Source organism: Lepeophtheirus salmonis, chromosome 5 (genome assembly GCF_016086655.4).
Source record: "Lepeophtheirus salmonis chromosome 5, UVic_Lsal_1.4, whole genome shotgun sequence".
NCBI classification, from domain to species: domain Eukaryota; kingdom Metazoa; phylum Arthropoda; class Copepoda; order Siphonostomatoida; family Caligidae; genus Lepeophtheirus; species Lepeophtheirus salmonis.
Window position 1 is genome coordinate 69118179 of NC_052135.2, and position 26839 is coordinate 69145017.

General features: G+C 32.6%; 2 protein-coding genes and 2 long non-coding RNA genes across 8 annotated transcripts; 1 reads left to right on the top strand and 3 right to left on the bottom strand.

Moving 5' to 3' along the window:
* Positions 1-2418: 2418 nt before the first annotated feature.
* Positions 2419-4030, bottom strand: LOC121118444 (uncharacterized). Of its 2 annotated transcripts, none has more exons than XR_011780379.1 (5): positions 3365-4030; positions 3174-3313; positions 2959-3111; positions 2807-2896; positions 2419-2604 (listed from the first exon to the last, which is right to left on the bottom strand). It is a non-coding gene; the product is annotated as an uncharacterized lncRNA (long non-coding RNA). The 2 variants fall into 2 exon arrangements; XR_005864453.2 differs by lacking the exon at positions 2419-2604 and adding an exon at positions 2614-2747.
* Positions 4031-10232: 6202 nt separating this feature from the next.
* Positions 10233-12208, bottom strand: LOC121118046 (uncharacterized). Of its 2 annotated transcripts, XR_011780440.1 has the most exons (4): positions 12057-12208; positions 11895-11963; positions 11682-11831; positions 10957-11609 (listed from the first exon to the last, which is right to left on the bottom strand). It is a non-coding gene; the product is annotated as an uncharacterized lncRNA (long non-coding RNA). The 2 variants fall into 2 exon arrangements; XR_005864316.2 differs by lacking the exon at positions 12057-12208 and having other exon boundaries at positions 10233-11609; positions 11682-11900.
* A 643-nt stretch (positions 12209-12851) lies between these two features.
* On the top strand, positions 12852-16713 carry pAbp (poly(A) binding protein). Of its 2 annotated transcripts, none has more exons than XM_040712582.2 (4): positions 12852-13482; positions 13564-14139; positions 14619-15149; positions 15318-16713. In XM_040712582.2, the coding sequence occupies exons 1-4, from the start codon at positions 13315-13317 to the stop codon at positions 16029-16031; spliced, it is 1989 nt and encodes a 662-aa protein (XP_040568516.1). In that variant the 5' UTR covers positions 12852-13314; the 3' UTR covers positions 16032-16713. The 2 variants fall into 2 exon arrangements, with proteins under 2 accessions (XP_040568516.1, XP_071745070.1); XM_071888969.1 differs by having other exon boundaries at positions 13106-13482; positions 13548-14139.
* On the bottom strand, positions 16710-21503 carry LOC121118045 (uncharacterized). 2 transcript variants are annotated; one of them, XM_071888971.1, is made up of 13 exons: positions 20155-21503; positions 19747-19830; positions 19388-19633; positions 19119-19318; positions 18872-19055; positions 18631-18817; positions 18455-18567; positions 18291-18393; positions 17967-18216; positions 17657-17901; positions 17312-17582; positions 17092-17248; positions 16710-16879 (listed from the first exon to the last, which is right to left on the bottom strand). In XM_071888971.1, the coding sequence occupies exons 3-13, from the start codon at positions 19412-19414 to the stop codon at positions 16868-16870; spliced, it is 1749 nt and encodes a 582-aa protein (XP_071745072.1). In that variant the 5' UTR covers positions 19415-19633; positions 19747-19830; positions 20155-21503; the 3' UTR covers positions 16710-16867. The 2 variants fall into 2 exon arrangements, with proteins under 2 accessions (XP_071745072.1, XP_071745071.1); XM_071888970.1 differs by having other exon boundaries at positions 16710-17034; positions 17096-17248; positions 20155-21478.
* Positions 21504-26839: the final 5336 nt, after the last annotated feature.

Genomic DNA, 26839 nt, shown 5'->3' on the forward strand with positions numbered 1-26839 from the left:
ATACATTTTTTATCATTTATGTTATTATTAGAGATGGGTTTTTTGTAAGAGCGTAAGAAGAAGGCGGGAGCGAGACATATGGTATTACTGAATTATGAGCATTGTTAATATCAGCTGCCTATTATATAATTGGGCGGGGGAAGGGGGATGAATTACTGCTCTAGAGAAGAGAGCCTTCTTCATTTAAAATATAAATAGTGGAGGGAAAATATCATAATTATATTTAAAAATGGACATATTAATTTTATTATGCATTTAAAGGAGGACAATGTGAAAGATAGACGATATTTTTTCTATTAGAGAGTGATGTTAACACCCACACTACCTATTAATTAATGAACATGAAAGAAAAAAGAGGACACGCTCAATCGTTTTTTCCTTATCTAATCGCTAAACTTCGCGGGTTCCTGCTACTTCTCTTCAGTTACGACTAAGGGTGATAATTTTGGTAAGAATAGAAAAGCGTGCGAGGAGAAGAGAAGAAATACTTATGGCATCATTAATTAAATAATATACATCTTCTTCTATCAATCAAGAACGTTATCATTCCCGCCTTTATTATTCAATATTAATATTATATTAGATGCTGATAGTCGATAGAGAACTGAATAAAATGCCTAAAATAACGTCGCCTTCTGTCTGGATTTCTGAAAATGGAGGCCCAGGAATTTGGGAATTACCTACCGGATGAGAAACAGATGGTTTGTCGGATTTGTCGAAATAAATGTGCCTTTGGTCTCCTATCTAGAATAACACACCACTCATTATCCTGATCTCATATCAAGAGCATGGATAGTCATCTAAAAAATCAAGTTAATGATGAATACATCAAGTCAGACTTTAACTCTGATCTCACAAAGATGCTTATTGCATGTAATATAAACTTATCCATTGCTAATCATCTATGTTCAAAAAATTTATGGAGGAAATACACGGGTAAACCTATCGCTTCCCGAGAAACCATCATTAAATTAAAGGAGGATGTTGGTACTGATGTCATTTATAGAAATACATATAAAAATGTTTTGAGTCATCCACACCAAATGACGATCAAGTTATCAGTAAAAAGTATAAAATATTTACTAATTTCGAAATGGAACTCTGAATTTTGTACTATTTAACAGTAAGTATTCGAATTTTTTTTAAATCTAACCCTAAAATATGATTCTATTTTAACCAAAATTATCAAGAATTATGATACACAACTCATTAAATAGTAAAAACAACTGCTTAAATGGTCACAACAACGGGGGTAGTAGCTTTGGATCGTTCGCAACTAATTTGTCTGAGACTAGTTTCTTCATTTAAAGACTTGGGTATGATAATTAGGTTTTCCAATATTACATTGTCAATAAATATTACTTCATTTATCACTTAAGGCTTAGCTATGGTTGATAGGCTCCAAGAAATGGTGTTCAGAAAACTCATAAAAGGCAAAAACAACTACTTAAATGGTCACAACAACGGGGGTAGTTACATTGGGTGTATCATTATAATTAGCAATTGTGTAAATCCGTCATGATAATAGTATGTTGTTATATAAGCATAAATAACGGGGAAAATATTTTTTTTGATGCTCTTAATAAGGAGTAATATCGCCGGACATTACTACATAGTTGGCTTTTGCTCTAAATCTTTAAGATGGATTTATTTTTAACATTTTTTTTATTAGTATATTTATTGTCTAATTTTATGATTTTGGCATTTACTTTATTATTAATAATTAGTTAGATCTCATCGGTAGAGATATATCTATCCTGTGCACAATTGTATATAGCAACTTCCACATGAAGAAGAGGGGTGATTATCTTTTTGATTAAACTCCACGTCTCCCTTGTGTTTTGCAACCTAAAGTTATGACATATTTAACTGGATTCCAGTGTCAGAACAAGAAAATATTATTTGGATCAATCTATAATTTCAATATTCTGTATATATAAATTTATACTTGATAATATTGTAGAGAATAACGCGTGCGAGGAGAAAGACATATGGTATTATTGTTTAAATACTGATGAGATTATCATCTGCCTGCTCTATTATGATTATTTATATATATTATTTTATTATATGATTTTTGAGGGTATAACGAAAGAATTTATTAGCAAAATGTTTAATAAAAATATACTACGTATAATTGACTTAGACGGTTTTTATCCGTTACAGTGGATTTGAAAACGTCACATTCTATGAAATTGTAATTCATTATGAACCATATTCTCAGAATAATAACTAATAAAACGACAAAGTAAGAGTATTTCGAAATATATTTGAAGTTCCAAGTTTAAAATAGAAGGCTTAAATTAAATATAATCTACATACTAAAAAATAAACCATCATACATTTAAGTTAAATATACAAAATTAAACAATTAGAATCATATAACTAATAATAACATCACCCAAATAATATTTTTTTTCCTCATGTGCAAGTTGCATATACAATTGTGCACAGGATAGAAAAATCTCTACCGATAAGATCTTAATTATTAATAATAAAGTAAATGTCAAAATCATAAAATAATGTTAGATTTAAATCCATATCTTCTTCCAATCTTAGTACGAACAGCTTCTAGAATCCCACTTTCATTTATTTCATGTTTATCTAAGTTAATCCATGCAGTAAAATTTTAAACCTTAATTACTTATCTTAGATATAAAAATTATGTAGTAATATCCGGCGATATTACTCCTTATTAAGAGCATCAAAAAAAGACCCCTGGTGATTTATGCTAGTATAACAACATACTATTATAATGAAGGATACACACAATTACTAATTATAATGCTACACCCAATACAAATACCTCCGTTGTTGTGACCATTTAAGCCGTTGTTTTTGCCTTTTATGAGTTTTTTGAACATCATTTCTTGGAGCTTATGAACCATAGCTAATCCTTAAGTGACAAAAAAGTAATATTTATAGACTATGTAATATTGGAAAACCTAACGATCATACCAAAGTCTTTAAGTGAAGAAACTAGTGTCAGAAAAACTAGTTGCAAACCATCCAAAGCTACTACCCCCGTAGTTGTGACCATTTAAGCCGTTGTTTTGCTTTTTATGAGTTTTTTGAACATCATTTCTTGGAGCTTATGAACCATAGCTAATCCTTAAGTGACAAAAAAGTAATATTTATAGACTATGTAATATTGGAAAACCTAACGATCATACCAAAGTCTTTAAGTGAAGAAACTAGTGTCAGAAAAACTAGTTGCGAACCATCCAAAGCTACAACTCCCGTTGTTGTGACCATTTAAGCACTTGTTTTTGTCATTTAATGAGTTGTGTATTATCATTCTTGATATTTTTAGCTAAAATAGAATCATATTTTATGGTTATATTTAAAAAAAATGAATACTTACTGTTAGATGGTACAAAATTCAGAGTTCCATTTCGAAATTAGTAAATATTTTATACTTTTTACTGATAACTTTGATCGTAATTTGGTGTGGATGACTCTTAAACATGCTGAAAATTCTCTCAACTTCACAATTTACAATGGGGGTATTTCTATAAATTGAATCTTCAACACAGGCTAGGTCTCGTAATTCATTGTAAGCTGGATTTTCTGATAGGAAATTGGTCAATTTAGATCGGAATGGCTCTAGCTTAATATCATTTCGTAGCAGTTCAACGATGGTAATGCTGACAAGTAAGGGTAATCGTCCTTCTAAAGCTGTGATGGCCCCAGAAATTTGATTGAGATTATTATGAATAGTGGTCAACTCTTCAAATATATATTCGTCAGTAATAATCTCCTTTGCTTTAATTATAGAAGGCATTTTTTCATGGAGGCTACTTAAATATTCCCTGATTACTATGAAGTGCTTGAAATAGTAATCTGCTGCTTTTAACCAAGTTCCCTAACGTGTAATGACTGGAGCTGGGGGTAAGGGAATTTGGTAAGAAGCAGCGAATCTACGTTTTCTTAGTCCAGCGTTCAAAAATATTTTTTTGATTTCGGATATTAATTCATTTGTTCTAGGGAACTCTTTACGAGCAAGTTCAGCAACGTTAGAAGCTCCATCCGTAATAAAATAAAATATAATAGTGGCGTGGAATTCTAGACAGGTGACTAAAGGCACATTTATATCGACAAATCCGACAAGCCATCTGTTTCTCGGCCGATAAGTATTTCCAAATTCCTGGGCGACCATTTTCAGAAATCCAGACAGAAGGCGACGTTATTTTAGCCATTTTATTCAGTTCTCTATCGACTATTATATATTAATATTGAATAACAATGGCGGGAATGATAACGTTTTTGATAGAAGAATATTTTAGTTATATTATTCAATCAATGATGCCATGCGTATTTTTTCTTTTCTCATCGCACGCTTTTGTATTCTTACCAAAATTATCACCCTTATATATAATTTATTGTTATTAGTCATATGATTCCAATTGTTTAATTTTGTATATTTAACATAACTGTATGATGGTATATTTTTTATTATCTAGATTATATTTAATTAAAGCCTTCTTTTTTAAATCTGGAACTTCAAATATATTTCGAAATACTCTACTTTGTCGTTTCATTAGCTATTATTCTGAGAATAAGGTTCATAATGAATTACAATTTCATGGAGTGTGACGTTTTCAAATCTACTGTAACGGATAAAAAACGTCGAAGTCAATTATACGTAGTATATCTTCATTAAACATTTTGCTAATAAATACTTTCGTTGTACCCTCAAAAATCATAATAAAGTAGGCAGATGATAATCACATCAGTATTTTAAACAATGATACCATATGTATTTTTCCCCCGTTCTCCTTGCACGCGTTTTTCTCTACAATATTATCAACTTTAGTAACGACACTGCTTCGTTTGGATTTATTTAATATATATATGGAAAACCTATTACTCCATACCGTCAATTCATACTAGCAAGATTGTGTCCTCATCAGTATAGCGGTTCAAGTGGTTTCGGTTCTTGAACTGCTAGAACCGGGCCGATAAAGTCGAGCCGAGACCTATTGCTTATGGGTCTCGGTTCTTGTGCCTTTGTTCCTATATAAAATATATAAAGAAAATACAATGTATATTATAAAAAATAAATTAACTTTAATCAATAAGTCAATTTTCTGATTTTTCTTTCGTGCAATTGCAGAGTTTTCCAATGATTTTTTTTATGTCACCAGGTTGATACAGTTGTATCTGAGTTCAAAATAGCCAAAGGCTTCTTATGAATCTGAAAAAGTGGTTTTAGGCACCAGACGGTGTAAATAAAAGAGGGAAGGGGTGGGATAGATTATGGATCCATGCCCGCTACTATGCTTGTCGGGACCCTATAATATTTCTTAAGCCGGAGTTTCCTAAGCTTTACTATGCCAAGTTCCCTTCCCTTACACTAATACATTTTTATGCTTATTAGAGTAACACTTGTAATCTTTGTATACTTTCCAAATTAATGAGATAAGGAAGACCCAAAAAATGGCAATCTAAAGAATCAACTACGACTGCAGTCATGGATCGTTGTCGATTCTGTAGTTTCCTCTAATGCAAACTTAACAAAATTTGGATGTTTCTCTAAATAGAGTGGAATATTGCAAGAGACAAGACTCTTGATTATGGAAATTTCATGCAAATGTCAACGTCACCATGAAAAAATAAAGTACCCATATTCATAACAAAACCTAATTGAAATGTATCATTCAGGTATTTTGAAGTACAAAATACATTTGATCACAATATCCATGCAAATACTTGTTTTTCTCACTACAATAAGGAGACACAATACTGTAAACATTTACTTTTGAGTGAACAAATTGTATTACTTTCTAAATGGCTACTATACCAAAGGACCCATGTCTGATAAAACAGGGGATTGTCTAATCGTGAATTTCAGAACCAACAGATCAAACTGGCAGTTGTGGAATTGGTCCAATTGGTTAAATGGGCCAATGAAGTTGAACGTATATGGTTAAATCCCTATTTATGATTGTGTTTTTGCCAACATATTTCAAACGTGTAACATCCATAATGCAAAAATGTTACATCCATAACGACAATGTTTTGTGATTCTTTTTTACAGAAAAAAAAGGTTTGTACTAAATGATATTAAACATGTTTGAAAGATAAATTCACTGAGTTTGTATCATGTGTTCTTCAGTGAGTTCAAAAAGCTTGTCCATTTCCGTAGCATCCATAACGCTGGGTATTTTGTCACTTCTCTCAAAATCCCAAAGGCTTAGCTTAGTTTCTAATGTCACATCCATAAAGCTGGAATTACCCTTATATAAATAGTAAAATTGGAAATATGGGTATTGGAATTATTTATGCGAAATGTATAGATTTCCAAATTCCTCTCTTGAATTTGGTTTTTAATGTGATGTTCTACTTTAAACTTATTCACTCCCTTTATCCCATGATTACAAAAACGGGATGTGAAAACTCTAGTACGTAGTTACCCCGCTAACACAAAAATACCCTATGTATTTAGTTGTCAGCTGTCGATACCCTCCTTTCGCTTGATACGTCATGGCTATTTCATATATGAAATATTTATTTATCAAGAAAAATAACTTTATTTGGATTATAATATTACCTTGTAATATTTCATTAAAATAAAAGTTATACATTTGTATTTGTGTATCATAGCCAAAAATTCCTCATAGAAATAATAAAATGGCTATATATATACTATATAAGCAACAAGGGATTTACAAGAAATTGTATTCCTGTTCTTTTGGAAACGGAGCATAAGTAAAAAATAACTTATTACTTTGTGTTTTGATGGAAAAAAATAAATAATGAAATAGCCATGACGTATCAAGGGGGAAGAGGGAATCGACAGCAGACAAAAAATTAAATAGGGTATTTTTGTGCGAGATGACGCCGAGCCCTCACCCTTTATAGGATATATATTGGCTATTTTATTATTTATATGAAGAAATTTTGGCTATCATATAGTAATATAAATTAATAGCAACGCTTTTGATAAATTATTATAGTATTACATAGTAATAATCTATTAAATTAAATACAATGTAGATTTAAATATTACAAAATATATTTTGAAAGTGGTGAAGAAATAATATATGACGGTCAGGGCCTGGCAGTACATAAGAAATATATAGCAGTTGGTGTGATTGACTTATTTGGCTAACTACGATATGATTTTGGACCTTCATTTTTTGTTTCTTTTCGAATGGAAGGTTGTGTGATACAATAAAGGTAACGACGTGCTAGAAGACTCCTGATCTCAATATATTTTTACCTAAATTATCAGCCATTAAAGACTATATAGTCAATTTACTTACTCTTTAAAAGATATTATACACTAGCTAAGATTACCCGGCGTTGCTCGGGATAAGAAGGGAGAGAGAAATCACATTGAAAATTGTTTCGTTGTTATCGAAAAAGATCCTGCTAATTCTAATTCTCTTGAATTCTTCGCACTATTTCAATCCTGTTAAGTAAGATAATCTACAAATTCTCATCATCGCAACTCCCCCCACCAAAAAAAAAAATACTGTTATTAATGCCACTTATAACCTTAGGGGCATTCCATGTCAAGTGTACACACTTTTTTACAAGTTCACGACCGATTTTTATCAATTTTGGTGAGGATTTTTATCCTGTCAATGAAACAACATGTCAAAATTTGGCCCCCTTCAAAAGACATTGGAACTTGAGTAAGCCTTAACTCCATTTAGAATATATCGATTTCATTTTTTTTTTCGCTAAAAATATTTTTGAGAATATGATACATGAAGCAATTACATATATGACAAGAATATTAATATTTAAAAGTTAGAGGGGATAGAAAGGAAGAATAAAACAGGTCAAATATGTTGTTTTTTTTAAAAGACGGAATTTACTATTTTGGCGATTATGACCTTTTCCAGATATAGACCTTGCTGAAGGTGATTCCATTGAGATCTTACTCCAATTTTTTGCACAAAAGTACTAAGGTTTTTCGAAGGGGGCCAAACTTTGAGGGACTCCCGAACGGGCCCTCGCACCTCCACAAGTCTAAAATTTTAGACATATTGTTTCTTTGATGGGCTAAACATCCTGACCAAAATTGATCGAATTCGGTGATGGTGATGGTAGAAGGGTGTGTACACTTGACATGGAATGCATGAATATGAAAAAAATAATGTATTAACTCTAAAAAATTGTCTAGATGAGAAGTACATTTTTTATTTACTTCGAAAAATTACCAAATCGAAATTTGTGAAGAAAATTGCAAAAAATAGCTAAAAACATTTATTGGAATTGTAAAAGAAACACAAACCTACCAATATTTATTTCGTACTTGCAAAAACAAAAAAGTTATGAAGAATAATGATGTTGAAAAAATAACACTCGATAACTGGTCCATTTTTGCAAATATTGCAAAATTTATATAATGAAATGTTCTGGAAATTGAAAATACAACATATGAGTTGTTGCGTCGGCATTTTTTGCGCAAAAAAACATCGTTTTAGGGCATTTCTTCTTAAAAAACTGAAAATTGACCTATGATGAAAAAATGGGGAGAAAAAGAGAAAAAAGAAAAAATTAAACAATTATTCAGAAAATGACAGATATTCCAGTTAAACATCAATTTTTATTTGGTAAATTTATATGTAAACGAATCTCCAGACAAATGTCTACACACTTTATTCCATTTAATAATCCTATATTCTAATGGAAGTTCATTTTTTTGCAACTGAAATAAACTAAATTGCAATTTTCACCAATCTCTTTTTTAGCCCATAACTTTTTTGATTTTGAATAAATTTAGAAAATATAGTTACTCGTATAGTTGTTATTTTGAAATACCAATCACTTATTAATAAATAACTCAACCCCCCAATCTAGTCTCCTTGAGCTGCAAAAGAACAGCTTTTGGGTTTAGCATAAGCCCCCCTTATATGACCTCCCCAAAAATCAACAGCCCCGTCTTAACCTGTCCAAGCTCAAAAGATGGACCCATGCAAAATTTCAGCCTCCTAGGTTCAATGGTGTGGAAATGTATAAAGGACATCTACACACACACAATCTCTCTTTCCTATACATCTCAGTTATTAATATTTATTCAATCTTTTTTAACAAAGTTGTCCCATAATAGGAAGAGACATAAATTTATAAAACGGATCATTCCAAAATGAATGTAAAAATCATATACCTTTTCGAATTTCAAAGTGATAGTCAAAATCAAACTTATTTGCGCATATTTGTCGATATTACATATTTATATGTCAGCGTCATAAATATTAATATATTTTTCCATTTGAATCAATTGGATTTAAATCAAACTAATACTAAGGGGCCTAATTACTTTAACTATAATAAGTTTTTTTTAATATAATAAATCATGAGGATCAGAAGAAGTCTAATCTCCTGGGTCTACCACAAACTCTGTTAATGGGCACTTCCTGAATTAATGAACTAAGTAATCATCTAGGATGACAACAGAAAGAAAGAATCCAAATAGGTCAGCCTACTGATACAATTTGATACATCAATACACAAGTTAAATCATAAGCAAAGATGTTACCCATCTTGAGATAACTATAATTATTATTTACATTATTCAGACTATAGAGCGTTTTCATGTGACATCAGGATGGTTGATAATTATTCAACTTATCTCGCCCCTAATCGATCAAAATCAAAGCACAGTACACATTTAGAAATTTCATCAGGATTTTCAGTACATATTACTTTGACATAATTCAAATACCACTGTTTGGCATAAAGTAGAATTCAATCAAGATGTTAAGTCTCTTGATTTTTAAAGCCATTTGATGGAGTTCAATCAAGATTTGTAGGAAATTTGTCCATTTTATGTAGTAAAAATATAAACTTTGAGCTGCTAAGATGACATCTCCTTCAATTACGAAGCAATTTATGACGTCAATGAAAACTTTTATGCACATTTTTCCTTGTATATATAATTAAATAACACATAATTAAATCATAATATATAATATAATATGTTAGTTAAAGTATAGAGTGCTTCACTGGCATCCTAAATTGCATCATAATGGAAGGAGACGCCATCTTGGGGTCTCCAAGTTGATATCTTTACGAAATTCAAATAAAGCTTAACGAAATCTATATACTTAACACTGCTATTTAATGCTAATGGATGACAATGATACAAACTGATATTTGAATTAAATAAAAGTAATATTTGGAATATTTTCTCGTCCTCAGAAAATAAAAGATACTTTAAAGAGTACTTTATATCCAGGGAAAAATTAACTTTCGAATCCAAATCAAGTCAAGAGTGGTGATCATGTTCAAGTCGTGACTTCTATTTATTACTACGTACTCCCAATTATAGATAAAATTAATCCATTAAACGAAATTAGTTTTGTTTTAGTCATTTGCAAAACATTTCATATTTACGATATAAAACTCTGGAATATAATAAATGGATTCAAACACAAATATATGTACAATCAATAATGGATGTTGGAGATTTAAAGGCTATCATGATGATCCCGATCTTTTGCAATAAGACTTTCAACTACTTAAATATACTTTAAACAGTTTTAAAATGAATTTGAAGACATAATCAGAGTAATAACTTTCTAAACTTCAAAATAATTTATGTCTTAAATGGTGCAAGAAAGACTAAACAGATTTGCTCAAATCTCACATTTTGCACTTCCCATATTCATTCTAGATTGTATTTCATCAAAACTAGATACAATATTCTCAATTAGTAGAATCGGTAATTTTGTTCCTGATATGTGACTGTAATGGGCACGAAGGTATTTTGAAAAATTTCCGAACTAACAATGATTCCAGACATTTTAAATTTATTTTCACTTCAGTCTCCTTGAAATACTTCACTTCCAACAATGATTCCACTCTTTATCCCAATGATTCTCAGTCGGAGTTTCTTGAAGCCCTTGTACTACGTGTGAGATTACATAATAAATAAAACATTTGATTCCCCATATTTTATATGCCATAAGATGCAATATGACTCTGCACTAATGAAAAGGTTGGGAATGACTGCTTTAAGTTTAACCCATCGAAATAAACGAGAATTTGTATATGCCTTACGGTGGGCTTCTACATCTATCTTACGTACAGTGGCGTTGCTAACCCTTTTTTTTAAACTATACGTACAAGGTTATAATAAATAAACAATAAATATTTCTATTAACCTTGCATATGTAGATGTATACAATTTAACCTATTTATGTCAGTAATTATAATACGGAGCTCATAATTTCTGGGGCTCAGACAAAATTTGGGAAAAACATTTTCACTCCCACATAAAGAAACAATGTAATTCTTAGAACTCCTTCATTTTGAAAGGGATTATTGTTGAGTTTTGAGGATTATCATATGAAAAGTTCTTAGAAAAGTATTATCATAAATTGTCCGTTCCAAAATTATGCACGTTATTAACGTTTAATAACACGTAGGATAAATGTGGAAACTCCCCCCTTCTACAGTGGAGGAACAATACTCATTCCTGAAGGGGTATAGAATATAAAAACCCAATATTTTATCTGAAATAGTGAATTGTTTGCATTATTGGAGGTGCCTTTTATTCCAAGGGCCCTGAAATAGGCAGCATTGTTGATAAATGTGTGGATAGTATCTTCATTTGACGAAAATATCGATCTTCCAGGCGCAATTTTTACCTTTAGGAATTATAAAAAAGTTATTAGAAGATATATAATTATTAATCATAATAAAAATTCAGATAGCCATACTATAGTTATTGGGTTTCGGGCTATAACAACTTCTAATTTGTGGGACAACACATTGATTTGGTTAAAGATATAGATTTACAAATAAAACGTTTTGTTGTCATTTCTGCATCCAGTTTGTCAAGATATTATACGTAGATAGTCCCTCCAATGCTTATGAAATTATAATTAATGTAGACAACTCAAAAAACTATGACTAACAAAAAATCTACGTACTCGTGTGTCGTTGTAATACGATACACATGTAAAGAAATGGTGATTTTGTTTCTGTAAAACGCGGGAGATCTGAAGAAAATAAATGCTATATTAAAATATAATAAAAAAAAATATTTGTAGCGTGAATTTTTACTGTGATTTGACTTATTAATTTACGTATACCTAATATTGATTTATGATAAAACCATGCAATTTCATAGCTCTAACAGCTCTTGGTGGATTGAGCGTGTCACATTTTGACAATGAATCATTTTACTATTTAAAGATAATATGATGAAAATGACACGTTATACATTTATATGGAAAGTAACTCTATGATCTCAATTTTGAGTATTAATCAGAGTTAGGAAAAGTCCTTACTCTGGAATTCAAGTCCTTGATTAATTTAATCGAGCACGACTAGAGCCCTTGAATATTTTTGTCAAGTCCATGCCCCCACCTCTAATATTAATTTACTATATTAGTAACAGTTTTTTTTTGCTTTACAATATAAAATCTTTAATAAGTGAAGACTCACTCCACAATTACAGATTTTGAACACAATTTAATCATAAAAAAACAATAGCTGATATTGGAGCCATGGTTTATCAAGTATTTTAGGCTTATTTTATCATGAATATGAAGTCAAACATGTAGATAAATATATTAATATGAGGTATTTGGACTAATTTATATGAATCCTTGGGCAAGGTATACTTTAAGTCCTTGAATTAATACTCAAACGGATATCGAAGGTAATATTATTATCCTTAAAAAGGATCAGTATTCAAGGCTTTTGTGATAAAAATGACAAAATGACTGTAATACTGGATACAAAATACTTAATGAATGAAAACCTACTTTTTTCTATAAGGATGCATAAAATATATGTTAAATGATTATATTAGGGCTTTTCTGAGTTATCCACGTGTTTTATGGCTCGATTTGTGTTTAGAAAAAAGGTAGCATCTCTATTGTAGATGGCGACAAACTTTGGGCAGAACCGGAAATGATCATATCAAACTGCGCAATTGTATAAATTAATGGAACAAAACGTGATAAAATGTAGTAGTGCTAAAGTTTATATAGGAAAATAAATGAGAAATTTAATTAAAAAGGGGTGAGAATGAGAAATTGTAGTCAAAAATACTAAAAAACTGTGAAAAAACGAGGAAAAGAAAAGAGGGGAAGAAGAAGGAAGCGGGCTGTTGGGCAGAGCGTATATAAAAAGAGGAGTCACATCCCATTTCCTTTCACCTCCTTCTGTCGCGTTGCTCAGTGAACGTCTCTCTAAAAAACCAAAAAAAACCAAAAAAATACAAAAACTTATAAAATTCATAAAAAAAAAAATTAGAAAAGGTTTATTTTCTATCCCCTTGTTTCTTTCGTCCCCTCGTATTTCCATCAACTTAACTGAGATCCTCATCATCCGACACTCATAATGCAAGCAGCAGCCCCAAGTGGACCATCTAGCCAGACAGGAAATGGAGCAGCTCCTCAGGGAGCCAGCGCTGTGTCCCAATCCGCTCAGCAGACCAACTATCCCATGGCCTCCTTATATGTTGGAGACTTGGCCTCTGATGTGAGCGAGGCGATGCTGTTTGAAAAGGTAAGGTGCTGCCCCTTGGCGGAACCCATTTCTAGTTTGCTGTTTCTCGCTTAACTGAAGGAAAGATTTTGTCTCGTTTAGTTTTCATCAGCGGGCCCCGTGCTCTCGATCCGAGTCTGCAGGGACATGGTGACGAGAAGGTCTCTGGGATACGCATACGTCAACTTTCAACAGCCAGCAGATGCTGAGCGAGCCCTGGATACTATGAACTTCGACGTTCTCAAGGGCCGCCCTATTCGTATCATGTGGAGTCAAAGAGATCCCAGTCTTCGACGTTCTGGTGTAGGCAATGTCTTCATCAAGAACCTGGATAAAAGCATTGATAACAAGGCCATGTACGACACATTCTCCGCTTTTGGAAACATTCTCTCCTGCAAAGTGGCTCAAGATCCCACGGGAGACTCCAAGGGATACGGATTCGTACACTTTGAAACGGAAGAAGCTGCCACACAGTCCATTGCTAAGGTTAATGGTATGTTACTCAACGGAAAAAAAGTGTTTGTGGGTCGTTTCATTCCTCGCAAGGAACGTGAAGTGGAACTTGGAGAAAAGGCCAAAAAGTTTACCAATGTTTATATCAAGAATATCTCAGAAGATGTGAATGAAGAAGTTCTCCGTGAACTCTTCTCCAAATATGGCAAAATTTCCTCTCTTACGGTAATATTTTATTTATTATTGACTTGGGCTATATGTATGTATGCCTTTGTCTCATCTTGTGACTTGGTGCACTCGCTCATAATCTTACTTGTCGTCTTTGTTCATTTTTGAGTGCATTGACATTGGTTCTTACCTTTGTTCTTCTCTCGAGTTGCCATTGCTGCGCCTTTTATGGCAACGCCTATTGCGACGACCTTGATAAGAGAGAAGGCGCAAGTGTTTTTTTTGTGGCATGATAAAATTACTTCTTCAACTCGCACTTCAAATGAATTCACTGCTCTTTGAGCAGTCCTCTTCTATCCATATATAAGAAGTTAGCTGATATGATGATTAAAACTTATCCGTGTTTCACCTGAAAATACTTGATTAAACTTTATTCTGAATCATGCTGCTTCTATATACTAGTGCCCGTGCCTCATATATAAAAAAAAAAGATGAAATAACTTACAATCAATACAATGAACCTCATTTATCTTTAGATTATGAAAGGAGAAGATGGAAAGAGTAAGGGATTTGGATTTGTTTCTTTCGAGACTCCTGAAGCAGCAGAGTCAGCCTGTGATTGTCTTAATGGCACCGAATTTCACACAAAAACTATTTACGTTGGAAGAGCTCAAAAGAAGGCTGAACGTCAAATGGAGTTGAAAAAGAAATTTGAGCAGATGAAGATCGAAAGAATGAGCAGATTCCAAGGTGTCAATCTATACGTCAAGAACTTAGACGATTCAATTGATGATGAGAAGCTCAGACAAGAGTTTTCATTGTATGGAACTATCACCTCTGCCAAAGTCATGACGGAAGAAGGAAGTGGAAGAAGTAAAGGGTTCGGATTTGTCTGTTTTTCCTCTGCTGATGAAGCAACCAAAGCTGTAACTGAAATGAATGGAAGAATCATAGTGGCCAAACCGTTATATGTTGCTCTAGCCCAGAGAAAAGAAGAACGGAAAGCTCAATTGGCATCTCAGTATATTCACAGAGTTACTGGAATGAGAATGCCTCCTATGGGACCGGTAAGTGAAATTTTGTTGTTATACATACGGTTAGTAGATATGATGATCAAAACTTTATCCGTGTTTCACCTGAAATTACTTGATTAAACTTTAATCTGAATCATGTAGTTTCGGATTAGTATGCAATTTTTAAGTTCGTTGTGTTACAATTGTTTCCTTTACTTATAGATGAGTTTCCCTCAACAAGGAGGATTCTTCATGCCCGCGATGGCAGCACAACCACAAAGATTCTTTAGTCCTGGACAAACGCCTATTAGAGGAGCAGGTCAACCACGTTGGCCTCAACAACCCAGAGGAGTTCCTGGACAAGCCGGTGTCGTACAACATCAATACCGTTCTGCTCGTCCAGGAGGTGCTCCGAGAATGCAACATGGTGTCCAAAGACCAATGGGTGGACAACAAATGATTCCCATGATAACTACAAGACCTGGAATGGCTCCTGGCAATGCAGTAGCAGCAGCCGCCGCTGCCGTTCAACAAATGCCAGCTGCAGGATCGACAGCTCGCCCTCAAGGCTTCAAATATGCTTCTAATGTTAGAAATTCCCCACAAGTTGCACCTGTTGCACAACCTATGCCAATTCAGCATCAACAACAAGAACAAGCTGTGCTCATCCAAGGTCAAGAGCCCCTTACAGTAAATATGTTAACAACGGCAACCCTTGAAGAGCAAAAGCAAATGCTTGGTGAAAGATTATACCCCTTGATCATGAGAATTTACCCAGATCTTGTCGGTAAAATTACTGGAATGTTGCTTGAAATGGATAATTCTGAACTTATCCATCTTCTTGAGTGTCAAGAGTCACTCAAGTCAAAGGCTGATGAAGCTATAACTGTTCTTCGTTTACACCAGGCTCAAGAGTCCCAGCCAGAGGAACCATGAAATACTAATTTTTAAAAAATCAAAAAAAAATCGAAAAATTTATTATAAAAAATAACCAAAAAAAATAAAAGAAGTTGCTTGTTTCTCTCCCCCATTTTTTTTGCAAGGAGATTTTAGTAAACATAAAGACAGAATGAGGTGAAAAAAATTATTAAAGTCCAGCATCTTTTTTTTCTTTTCTTTTTACATCATTTATATATTAGTTCAAACCTTGAGGTGCGTTTGTTAAAAAACATAAAAAACTATGAAAAAAAAATCGAAAAATCTACTATAAAAATAAATGAAACTTTTTTTTTATTTACTTTTGTTAAACCTTACTGAAAGAGGTGTATACATATGCATATATCATTATTTGATTTTATTGATATATATATATCCATACATCTTTCGATTTTTCGCTCTCTGTACTCCTATTCAAAAACCATCAAAAATATTTTTTAAAAAAATAAGAAAGTATAATGTATATTTTCCTTATATTCGTCTTTTTCGTATTGTTGAATTTAGTGAAAATATCATCCATCAAAATATTCAAAAAAATTATAAAACTTATTTTTTCTGTGTGCATCTTGAGTCATATCTTGAATGTTTGATGTCGCAGAAAAAAGTGAAAAATTTTTTTATAACATGAACACCAAATTAAAAAATTATCAGGAATAAAAAAATAAACACAATCTAAAATTTATATGTATCCCGTCTTTTTATTGGTTTATTATGATAAAATTTATGATGAGCCGTGCTAATTTATTTCTGGAATGATGACTAGGTTCAATTCGCGGCCTACCAACACACAGACCTTCGTTGTTGGGTGCAATTATATCACTTATCCTTTTTCTTCATTATAGTGCTACCTGAAATGGTAAGATGGAAAAGAAGAGTTAATTGATATGAACGAACATGTTCATGTAACATAGGCGATCGCCTTATTAGAATTTTGATCTATAATACTAATGTGAGAAGGCACTGACTGACCATTCGAACTTCAATTTTATTTTTACCTCTAAATCTGTAAAATAAAAATACGCATGTTATTTCGTTAAATGTAAGTAGGAATTAATAATACGTACAGTTCCATCGAGGGGAATGTTGACTTAATACATATTTCTTCAGCTTTTTCATGACAACGCTTATGACAAATCTTTCCACAGTCCCGACAAACATATCCTTGCTTTCCTAGTCTCATTATTATCCTTTTTTTACAGACGGAACAAATTGTACCCCTAAAAATAATATGGTTTTTCTCAAACATTATGAAGACATGATATGTACATGTTATTGAATACCCTTTAATATGCTTAGCGATAAATAAATGGTTGTTGAAAACGTGAATTTTAGAGCCTTGTCTTTTACCAAGCCGAGTTCCTCCCTTTTTGTGAGGGATAAGGTAATGTCTCAAAAGACCATATTCCCTAGTCTCGAAAATTAAAAGGGACCTCCCACCTTTTTTAATAGCGTTTCCATTACTTCCAGTTGCAAATGAAGCTGCACTAATGCCCGAAACGTCACTCATAGATGATCCATCGCCTTCTCCAGGAAGTAAGAGGTAGGACGCACCTAAAAAGAGGATAACAATATAATGTTGGAATCAATTAAATGTATATTTAAAATATTTAGTTAAAAAAACGAACCAGAGTCCCAAGATTCCCAACTTAGTGATCGTGGTCCTTTCCAAACCGATTTCAGTTCTAGACTAAATTCACTATCACTATGACTCGAATAGCCATTATCACTGCTATTATTCCCATGCTTGTACCTTAGATCAAATTTTGAATTGGTAACATCACGATTCAATGATTTTAATGACTGAGATGAAGATGATATGAGTATTTTCTTCCCTAAACGTGATGGACTTGAATATAATCTTCCCCTTGGTCTAAAATTAGAATATTAAATAATAATAAAAAATGAAAAGAGCACTTTACATAATAAATCAAGTACCTTGGGGAGTACACATCGAGAGAGTATAAACTAGGTCCTGAGATAATACGTTTAAGGGATGAAATGAAATTTTCCTTGGATTTTTTAATTGGACTAGGTATTGTAAAAAGATTGGAGTGGTTGCTCTTTGAAGAACTTGGTTTGACCCTCTTTTTCTTCTCTGAAACAGGCGATGAAGAAATAGATTCAATAGACAACTCCGTTTCACTAGGAGGCTCTTCGTCATTTTCCTTCTCTGAATATTTAGTTTCTAAATAATTAATTGAAGTTAGATAATTATATTTCATAAAAATTAAGAGTCGAAATATTTTTTAAAACACTAACTAGATGCATCTTCTTCAAAACCATTCAAGTTGGAATTTTGTGGTGAAACTGTAGGTATTTGGCTCGGAATATCAGGGATTTCAGTGACTCTATTTGATGGAAACTGTTGAAGAAAAAATAAAAACATGTTAGACGTTGGATGACGAGTGACCAATGTGCTGTACTTTTTGCACTGAAGTTATAAGCATAGTACTTCTAAATGGAATGTTTTTAGCCTCACAGGAAGTAATTCCAAGTAAATTATATAGAGCAGCATTGACTATCATAGATGCCTTACCTATAAGAATAGGTATTAGTAAATAAAACCATCAATATTTGATGAAAAAGAATGAGTAATTACTTCCTTCCTCGACGGAATTCGATAAAACTGAGTGGCCTTTTATTTTTATTCGTCGTCGTTGATACGAAGTCTTACATGTAAATTGATACGCGGCTAAAGTAGTTTCAAGCATTTTATGAACGTAAAATCCCTCTTCTTGAGCATTTTGAATAGACTTTGATAGTGTGGAAGAAGAATTGAAGGAAAGCTATAAATAAGTATGTTTATTTTCTCTTTAGAAGTAGATAAAAGTAAAAACTACTTGAACTGAAAGAAAACTTTGATTTGGAGATGATTTTTGAGGATGAAGTAAAGGTATAACGTGATTTTGACTAGGTATTAAATGAAGATCAGATGTACATATGCTAGAAATGCCAATGACCTCCCCCTCAATCTCCTTTCTAACCTCAATCAAAAGTTGTTTACTTTTGGATGGGTTGATTGCACTAAAATATAGATATGAGTATATATTAGTTTTTTGATCCATTAATTAATCAACAAACACTTACAAAATAAATTGAGAATTCCAAATGAAGTCTGAGTCTGTTGTTTTAAAGGGAGACACATTTGTCAGAAGGATCTGTGGGGAAGGCTCATCTAATTGTAATGATATATTGAGGGATTCTGACTCTGATTGACTCTTAGTAAGCTTGAGAACATCTATTGTAAGTAAATCCCTGTTGTTACGGGTAAGCAATGATTTCTGTCTCTGAAAAGAAATGAAAAAAAATAAAATCTTATCGTCTATCTTCTCGTAAGGCATGGGACTTTAGCTTACGTAGGGACATGTATAGTACACTTCCATTTCTTCTGAAATATCAATGTGAAGTGGAGTGGATTGAACTATAGTTCCAACGCGATTATGAATGCTTAACTCAATTCCACCATATGGTACTTTGAATGCGTAATGCCAAAGGCAGCCGTTTATTGATTCAATAGTAAATTTAATACCTTTTATGGTACATGTCTCATGGTTCTCAAAAAGGAAATGTCGTTCAAAATCTTGAGCCTCCGCATTGATTACCTAAGATCATCATTTATATATCTACATTAATATTTTTAACACTCTTGTGATATGATCTCAATTGAGGTACATTAAAATCATTCATTTTTATTCATATTCAAAATATATCTCACCACATTTTGCTCTGGCAACAAATAATCGATAGACAGCTCATTGAAATTTGCAACTACGTTTTCCTTTTCTAAGATCTTGACATTCTAACAAACGAAGAGATGAAATGAATGTTATATAATGTTTGATTAATTATAATAGTACTTTCAATGAGTTAATTGCATAAACACACATTATCATTTAGTTATCGTTTGTTCTACCCATGTAGTTATATTCATATAGCTTAATGGGAGACTTCTTCCCTTCTTTTATTTGTAAGGATTCTTCTATTAAAGTTACAGGGGAAATTATATGCAGGTAAATCTATTATTTTAATTACATATATCTTTTAAATGCTTGAGAGTTCATTTACATACATATACGACGATCCCTTCATAATTATTTATGTAACAAATGAAGTAAACTCTTACCAATTGAGTCTGCGATGATATAAGTTCATAGAGAGCCCTGTCCAATCGCTCTCTAAACCCTTGTGATCCAAATATATTTTTCAAGGATTTATTTAGGCGTGTCAGAGTGGATTCAAAAGACTTTGAGTGTAACCGTAGCTCTGGTTGTTGTGAAGATACATGATGCAAGGTATGAGGGTGGATTTCGTGACTCTTCTCCCTTTTTATGTCTTCAACCACTTCCTCCTCACACTCATCCTTACAAACAGAACTAGGGAGAGAAGGACTTGTGTAACTCGAGTTCCCAATGGGATTAATAGTGATGAGATATGAGAGCACAAAAATGGATATGATGAATACAATCCATCCCACAAGGATGAGTTGATTCGACGTGAGCAAAAAATTAACAAGTGTTTTGAGATTATCAGATGCATTTGCAAAGGAGGAAATAAAGAAATAAAGGACATTTGTCCTTGATCTTTGGATATCATCATTTTCTTCTTCTTCTCCGTCATCTCCAATCCCCTCCGCCTCCTCGTTTTGTTGTAGTTGTCGTTTCGCTATTTTATTATTTCCTTCAAGGTCTGTGACAAACGGACTACGTATGGGACCGAATTTGATCCTTTTTCTATCGTCTAACTCTTGCTTGGGGGGGATGGAGTGAGCATATTTCTGTTATGGAATGTGTCACAAGAATAAAAAAAGAATAGGGATGAGAATGCAGATAGTTTGGAGTAGTTCTTCATGGTTTGTTCTTGACTCACAACATTTGGCCGATTCGATGTAACAACTTAGTTTTTATAGAATAAATTCTACTAATTAATTATTAGAGTCAATCCATTAATATATAATATATTATATTAATTTTAAGTCACCAACACTCAATTAAAACTTTTTTAGAATAAAAACGAATGTATCTACATTCTGACCAGACACTGTAGTATATGATAATTGTAGATGCTATCCTCATAAAACATATAATCTTTTGAGCAAAAAAATATAATTAATATACTAATTAAATAGTATGTATTCTCAAATAAATACACATATCAAAGAGTAAAGGCAGAGGGGGAAAAACTTATGAACAACTGGAATGACGAACTTTATGTCCAGAAAAAGTAGTTGTAGGAAGAACAAAAATCGTAGAATAATATGTCAACAACAAAGAAGATAATATAACAAGCATTGCAAATAATATTATAAAATATAAAAATAAAACTTGGGGAATAGATCTCTTGCAGTGTATCTCCACAACCTAGGAGCTTATTAATAACTACTACTCCTAGTTGTCTCACTACTTAGTCCTCATACTTGCTGCTACAACAAAAACAACAAAACGGTCGTTGTTGTTTATAAACCAACGAGTGTATGTGCGTGTGTTTTGAGGGAGAGAGAGAGAGCGCTTTACAGACACACTCAATAGCAGAGAGAGAGAGAGAGAGAGAGAGAGAGAAAATCCCCCTCCCCCTCTTCCCTATTCTTCCACCACAGCTCTTCTTAGTTGCTTTCTCCTCTATATACTACTACATACAGTTATCATTATTTAACTAAAAGGGAAAGGGAGCCACATTTGCCAGTAGATGAACATAGGGGTTGGCATCTATTTTCTGTCTTCCACCTCTCTTTTACATGATGATTATGATAATGATTCCGACCCTATACTATAAATATAATATTATATAGAAGGTTAATCAACCGGTGGATTGGTTATTTGTAATAATTTTTATGCAAGGGATGGGTTCGGACGCACATAAATGGTTCTATATACTTATGAATTAGCTTACAAATGATTTCATTGTAACAATAGCGTATTACATAGTGTGTCAGATTTATTTGTTTACCTTCATGGCAATTACTGACATAATATATAAGTTGAATTCAACACGTCGTTACCTATATTGTATCTTGTAACCTTTTTCCGAAAATAAAGAGAAAAAAGGCTCAAAATCACTTGGTAGTAAGCCAATTCTTCTTAACTGTAGAATATTAAATAAATGGTTCCGAATCTGGTGATAATTAGCAAGGGGGAATCATAAACTTACAGGGGCGTTCACAGGGGAACGCTGAAGGGGCTGTAGCCCAAATTAAGGATTTTTTAATTCTTAGTAAAATATTTAAGATTTTTTTTTTTTAAATATAATAATTGAAATTTTTCAAATTTTTTTCCAAAAAATTGGATTTTCTGTGAGTAGCAATGGATTTTTAAAATTATTCTCCCACAAAATTTAATGTTTTAAGTTTTTTTTCAAAAAATTTAATGTTTTAAGTTTTTTTTCAAAAAATTTAATATTTGAAATTTTTTCCAAAAAATTTCATTTTTGTGAACAACTCTGAATTTTGAAATTTTTTTCGAAAATAGCTATTTATTTTTCATTTTTTTTTCCAAAAGAAATTAATTTTTCAATTTTTATGCCAGCAAAATGTAATTTTTGAAATTTCTTTACATAAAATTTAATTATTTGTGAATATATGTGGACTTTTGAAATTTTTGAAGAATCGCTACGGATTTTTGATTTTTTTTTTCAAAAAATTTATTGTTTTGTGAATAGCTGTAGATTTTTGATTTTTTTTTCCAAAAAATGTAATTTTTCAATTTTTTTTTTCAAAAATATTAATTTTTGTTTTATTTTTTCTAGGAAATTTAACCAATAAACATGATTAGTAACACTAATAAGGGGAAGATATGTAGAAAAATTGGTAGCTGAAAAAAATGCAGTATTTATTTTTATGCTAGTGGTCGGTTTTACCGAGACATACTTATGACTTCTTTCAGATTTGTAACTAGGATTTTTCTTTGGGGTGCATTTATTTTATTGAGCTGAAATTTTTTGTTTGATTTTCAGAATAAACTTTCAATGACTTTTCTTTTGTTTCAATACAAAATGTTGTTTTTTTTATTTGATGGCTTTCTTTTTATAAAAGCCACATTTTTTCTTTCTTTTTTGTCAAAAATAATAAAAATTGACAACATCAATTTGAAAAAAAAATATTTTATTAACAATGTTATGTACAATAGGCATATCAAGCGTGGGGCTTAAGGTAAAATGCACCCAACGTGCCTCCTAAAACTGGCACTGATGGTCGTGCTGACAAATGGTATCTCTAAAACAACAGCAAATCCTATCTATTTTTGTCAGCTGTTGAGTTGTCGCCTCTAGTTCCTAATTACTGTTCTATACATTAATTTATTCAATTCGAATTCAATATTGTTAAGCTGTGAAAATCTTAAGGAAATACGTCATTAACTATATTGTATCTCGCAACAAAACAACAGAGTGTAAACTTTTGTGTCAGCTAGGTATTTCCGTACAAGAATAGTAAAGCAATTGGACAGAGTGACACGTTATTAACTACCTGCTATTAGTTAGTTTTTAATTTTTTTTCATTCTCTTTGTGGAGAATGAAAAATATTTAGACATGTAATAAAAATGGTTATATGGTGGAAAATGTCATGTAAACAACGAGAATAGATCTTGTTCTCCGAAAAGATTGACATAACGTTATTCAAGAGTTATTTCATCACATATTTATATACAATATAATTTAATATGGAAGATAATACTAGTTTACTCGTTTCCAAATTACATTGCATGTCTAGAAATGTATGCTTAAAAAAGTCACACAAATTGCTTAATCTTTTTTTAAATTTTATTCTGAAGAAATCAATACGAATTTCATTTAGATATATTTTAACATTATTTATTTATGTAGTCAGTCACGTTTTGACTGATCCAATGTGTGGATTTAGTTTCTTATACACGCCAGAATTGCTCAAATATATGTAAATAGTCTGAAGTTAAGTGCTCTTTAATAATAATGTTCAATTGTTCTTTACCTTTCATGTATATAAAAACAGGTAAGGGACTTTTTAGAAGTGAAAGCCTCACATTTTCCTGCCATATGAGTACTAAGTAGTTTCCTTTCTATTATGATTGTATCATCTCCTTCTAAAGGTACTTTAGAAAAACTCATTTAGTGTATTGAACATTTGATCATCCCTGTTGGATATTTTAGCCTGGTAAGATATTTCTTAATTTTTTGTCTATAGGTTAACTACGAGGGCCTAATAACATGTTATATTATTAAAAATGAGCAGTTTTGGGGTAATATTATTTAGTTGAGTAATCAGTTACTTATTATATATTACTCTGTGGAAATATTACTTAGAATAAAAGATATTCATTAACTTTATTTTACATTACTTATTTTTGAAATCCCCTTAATTCTACACTCAAACTGCCAAATTTTTACATTTAAATGCATATTTGTGAATTAAAATACAGTCCTACCCTTCAAAAACTAAATTCTACCACATATTCTGTATTATCATTTTGTTCAAATCATTGATTAACTATTTAAAGTCTGGTGTCTCAGAATAAACTTACTTAAAAATATACATAGTCTTGCCACATTAAAAATAATAAAGTATGTAAATATGAACGCGCTAGCTGTGCTTTGTTGAATTTACAATCATAACTTACTCTTCACTAATATTATTTATTATCTGGTTCACAGATAATTTATAATTTAAGACTGTTTTTTTTTTGTTTATAGAACAACCCAAGACTCTTACATTACAATATATCAAACATAAGCTTATATCCCCTCAAAATGATATAGTATCTGTATTTAACTTTTTGTTGCTCTTCTTCTGATCGGATTAAGACATTTTATATAAAAACTTAATGACAGATTAAGTGAAGTAATATATAATAAGTAATTATACGAGTATAATTAATCAATAAAAGTAATTTCTTTGTATGTAACACATGGGCTGAAAATTATCGAGCTTCACACATATATGACATTATTTTTTTTTAAATACCAATGTACATATTACAACTGTCCAAATTTCAAGAGAATTGCTAATTGTGACGCTACTTTTTTTATTTATAAAACAATGGATCAAAAACTATTTCGTCTTTTAATTTTAGATTGCTTTTTGATGGATTTGAATGAGCTGAAAAGTGGTATGGGGACTCTGTTTCATAAAGCAAAATAATAATAACAATAATAACTTAAAAAACCAACTTTAAAAGAAAAAACCCGTTTTTTTGGTCAAGGCTGGGACATTTTAGCCCATGCGTTAAACGTGGTCTTAGATATTTTTAGCCATGCAGAAATACACTTCCACCATTTCGCACTCCTAATATTTTAAACTAACTATAGGTACAGGGCGCGTGGACAAAATCTGCTACATTTTAAAGACGGTATTACTCCATCAGCTGATGTCTGATCCGTCTGTTTTTGGTGTTAAAATTTTTCCCGGGTCATAGGCTTCAGTTATTGTTTACCACTTGTAGCGATGGCATCATTTTAAGTGCCCAAGAAAAGTGATTATGTTCAATGAGAGAGATCGTAGGTGCACTGCTATTCAGATTATGCTTAGTGATCACATGAAATTAAGCAATGCTGACATCTCTGGCCTTCTGTCAATGCCAGTTAGAACGGTCAGAAGTCTCAGGGAGCAGCTGGAGGAGTCATCGGACCCGATGGACGTTGTTGATAGGAGGAAGAAGGAGGAGAAGAGCACCAGGATTGTCTGGGACGTCTCCTTCATCAAAAAGGTCAGGATCATCATCGACGAGGACCCCCAGCGTTCCATGAGAGCCATGGCGAGGGACCTGGGAGTGTCCGAGTGGACCGTGAGGGCTTGTGTGAAGGAGAACTTAAGGTGCAAGTCCTACAGGCGTCAGACAGCCCAACTTCTGACTGAAAAGACTCAAGGGTTGCGGCTGCTCAAAAGCTTCAGGCTGCTGAACATCTTGAAGAACCCAAATTCGCCGAACATGCTTTGGTTCTTCTCTGATGAGAATAATTTTGTTCCGGATCAAATCCACAACTCCCAGAACCATCGCTGGATTGCTGTGAACAACAAAGACGTCCCCAGGGTCATGAAGACCAAGTTTCCGGCCACTGTTATGGTCTTTGGAGTCGTGTCAAGTGAGGGTCAGGTCATGCTGCCCCACATCTTCGTGGATCAAGTCTGTTGGCAGCGACAGGCCGTGGAGGTGGCAGTAGGACTCGGCTCCGGCCCAAAAATCTAAGCAGACGCAAGAATGGCTGAAAAGCAATGCTTTTACGTTCGTACACTTCTCCTCTTGGCCTCCCTCATCAACGGATTTGAACCCGTTGGAATACTTTGTCTGGTCCTACGCGGAGAATATGACCAACCGCTCCTCTCATAACACCAAGCAGTCTCTCATCCCCTGCATCAAGGATAAATTCAGTGAGATAGAAGCAGTGCAGATCCAAAATGCCTATTCTCGGTGTCGTAGCTGCATTGAGTGGGGTTTGGCCGCAGACGGAAGCTACATTGAATAGATAGCTGCTCTATATCCTAATAAAGATATTTGTTTTTATTGTATCAATAAATATTATAAAATAAGCTTGTAGTTGTTGTTTTTTGAAGCGACAGATTTTGTCCACGCACCCTGTAAACAGGTGCATCATTAAATTTTGTCTTGATCAAGAAAAATCATTGCTTTGTAAGAATTTTTTTAAAACTTTAATCCTACGAATACCCCTGGTAAAAGTTTTTTGATAGCTTAAATATTTGTTGAATAGAGGGTATAGCATAAAAAAATCAAATGGATTGGACTGAGGATTTTCAAAAGAGGCGAAGAAAGTAGTTTTTTGATCGATACTAACGCACCTGTTAGGGTTAGAAGATTTTTTTAGCTGTGTGAGAAAAATTCTTTATCAT